This window comes from Poecilia latipinna, unplaced genomic scaffold, assembly GCF_001443285.1.
Source record: "Poecilia latipinna isolate Pla-1442-1.1 unplaced genomic scaffold, P_latipinna-1.0 Scaffold323, whole genome shotgun sequence".
Classification (NCBI taxonomy): Eukaryota; Metazoa; Chordata; class Actinopteri; order Cyprinodontiformes; family Poeciliidae; genus Poecilia; species Poecilia latipinna.
This window is the reverse complement of record NW_015112939.1, coordinates 14209-17412: the sequence shown is the minus strand read 5'-3', so window position 1 is coordinate 17412 and position 3204 is coordinate 14209. Positions and strand designations below refer to the sequence as shown.

Sequence of the window (3204 nt, the reverse complement as noted above, 5' to 3'; positions counted from 1 at the left end):
TTACACATGCATAGTTGTATGCTCTATATAGAGATTTTCCTTATCTTTGATATGTCACAATTTTGTAATTTATCATTGTTTATTAAACTCTGCAAGCTGTGTGGCTTTGTTAATATTCTGTCCTAGAATGCGGTTAGATGTGCCCTTTTTCTTTTTTTTTTTTGAACACCTGCCCCTTCAGTGGTCTCTGCACGGCCCTGAAAGGAAGCACCAGATTTTTCATCAATATGATGACATTTCGTCTTTATGCCACTTTTTTTTTGTGGCATAAAAAAATTGCCACAGATTTTTTTTAGTTAAAGCCCAGTGGACTCTTACTAAGTTCACTGGGCTACCCACACACATGAATATGCTGTTATTAAAGTAATCCTATAGTAACTCTGTTTAACTCTGCACTTACAGTACACAATCGGGATATTGCACATTTAAAAAAAAAAAGATTTTTGGTGTTGAGGTTTCATTTCACTGATAAAAACCACATTTTAAAAGACGTACGCATCTTTTTTATATATCAGACCATTTTTCAAACAAGTCAAAAATCATCTTTTAATGTTCATATTAGTTATCTAACAGTTCATTTGGTATTAATTATAAATAACTATAAAAAAACAATTTGCTTTACACAGATTTCAGTAAACAATACAAATCTAAAATTGATGATTTATAGGCCACAGTTTGGTTTATTGTCTCCTTAACATGTAAATGTGACTAAACATAAAGATAAAATGATTTAAATAAATGTGTAGGTTGTACAGTGGTGCAGTTGGCAGAATAGTTGCCATGTAACAAGAAGGTCCTGGGTTGGAGTTCCATCCAACCTGGATTTTGCATGTTCTCCCTGTAAATGCATGGGTTCTCCCCGGGCACTTCGGCTTATCCGTAAGTGTGAGTGTGCGCGTGTGTGGTTCTTTGTCCTGTTTGTCTCTGTGTTGCCCTGCGATGGACCGGTGATCTGTCCAGGGTATATCCCACTGGAGGTGGGCACAAGCCCCCCTTGCGACCTCTGTGCTACATAATGGATGAAAGAACAATAAATATTCAAAACGGCACACCGGAATTTAGTTTTTCTGTCTTAACAGCAAAAACTGTCTTAATAGCTTGTAAAAAGTCTCTTTCCAGGCTGAGTTTTTTTTTTTTTTTTTTTTTTCCCCCCGCCCCCGTCCTGGGGGGGTCCTTCTCTGTGGTCCCTTTAGGGTAAATGTCAGATCCAAAACCTAAAATCCCAAATATTGTCTAAAACTTGTAAAGGTAAGTGGAGACACTTTCTTTAGACGCTCCCTTAGAGACTGTTCCTGGAGAAAGAGTAGAGAAAGGACACACGTCGTTATATCTGATTCGTGTAATGTTTTCTTCTTTAAGTGAAGAAAACATTACAATAGTATAAAAAAAAAATAAAATAGGAAGAGAATTCGTTAGCCAATCTCACAGTAATAAAACGGTCAGTTCCTGGGGTGAACTTGTGCTGCATATAAGTTGAGATCTGGCTGGCCGGGGCGAGCACATGGAGGTGAAGGTGTCCTACTGAGATGAAGGGAGGCTGGTGGAACCCCAACCTGAAGAACAAACACACATCAGTGCCACGCTCAGTTTCTTTTTGCTGCAGTCTCACAATATGTGAGTGAAGCTGCAGATTGAACAGAGTTGCTACAAGCTTGTCTTCACTTCTAATGTCTTGTATTGCAGCTGACTCAGAATTTCAGGGTTCTTTTTCAATTTCCATTTTAAAGCACAAATAAAAACACTTCCTACTGAGTTTATACACTAAGTATTTGATTCATTCTTAATGATAACTGCCTCCAATAACTGGTGAACAGAAACAAAATATGCAAATTTCTATTTGAAACCTGCAAAAACAAGGGAAAAAAAGAAAAGTTAAAAAAGAAAGTTAGGAAGGATTACAGAGTAAAAGACAGCAGGCCTAATGGAAAGAAGAAAGGAAAAATTGCAATAAATAAATAAATAAATAAATAAATAAATAAATAAATAAATAAATAAAGAGAATCAAGAAGAAAGGGAGAAAAGAAGGATGGATGGAAACAGGTGAAAGATTGGAAGGATACAAAGAAAAAAGGAAGAAATGCAGAAAGAAAGAAAAGAATGATAATTTGATAGAAAGTCTGTAAAGTAATTTTATTCCCACCAATCCAGGCCTGAAATATATATGCACATATTTCAGATTCAAATTCAGTACTTTCCTGACATTTCCAATGTTTTTAAGATGTTTAAAGTAATTTTATGGTTAAATGAATTGCCTCACTATGGCTAATTTGTGGTTAAAATGACCAACTTTTGATCATTTTGGTTGTCTGTCAGTTTATTTTCTCCTATATTTGTATATTGCTCTACTGTCACAATCTGTGCAACCATTTCCACCTGTCTCCTTGTGGACATTTTCTGGTCACCCTGCATGTTGTGTTTGACATGTTTTGTTTAATTTCTGTTGTTTTGTTTTATAAACTACCCGTTTTACATTGCAAACATCTTACATTTCTATTTTATTCCCCTCATGTAAACACTCAAGAAAAAAAAAAAAAAAACAGAAGAAAGGCCAGAGGAAGTCTGCTGGCCACAAGTGAGAAATAAACACACTTGGCAGATTAGTCACCCACCTTACATTCTCCATATCGGTGATCCCCTGGTCCAGGAGCACTTCTTTCCCAAATTTGGCCATCCTTTCAACTGTTGAACACACGGTTTGTTATTGCTGGCTGTTATTGCTGGCTGCTATGAGTCAGCAATAACAAACATAATAGAATATATACAAATATATGCAAATATAATAGAACTAGTGAAAGGAGAGCATATCACCGACCGAGGTCAATGTGGCTTCTGTTCAGTGATTTGCAGCTGACAATGTGGTCTCTAGGAATAACCAGGTAGTGATGAGGAGCAACAGGATCAATATCTCTGAAGCAAACAAACTCTTCGTCCTACAGAAAAGTGAAACTATTTCATTTGAGGTCATGATGCCTTAAATGAGATGTTGACCTGGGTTCTTTTAACTTCCTGGATGATTCAGAGAAGTGCTGTCAATACGTCAGACAAGTTCTATTCACTTTTTTTTCTTTTTACTTTTAAATATCCCAAACACATAAATAATACCCACTTACTCACCCAAAGATAACCCACATTCAGACGTGATATCCATTTAAAAATTCAGAAATGTATAATTCAATTCAAATATACTTTATTGATTCCAAAGGG

The 3204-nt window shown here is 36.0% G+C and overlaps 1 protein-coding gene across 1 annotated transcript; it reads right to left on the bottom strand.

The window, feature by feature from the left end:
• Positions 1 to 532: 532 nt before the first annotated feature.
• Positions 533 to 2930, bottom strand: LOC106949065 (histidine triad nucleotide-binding protein 3-like; the record flags this gene model as incomplete). The annotated part of the gene is made up of 4 exons (XM_015035070.1): positions 533 to 1292; positions 1427 to 1553; positions 2610 to 2679; positions 2813 to 2930. Coding segments are annotated over 4 exons (393 nt in total), but the record flags the coding sequence as incomplete, so codon positions are not given.
• Between the last annotated feature and the right edge of the window lie 274 nt (positions 2931 to 3204).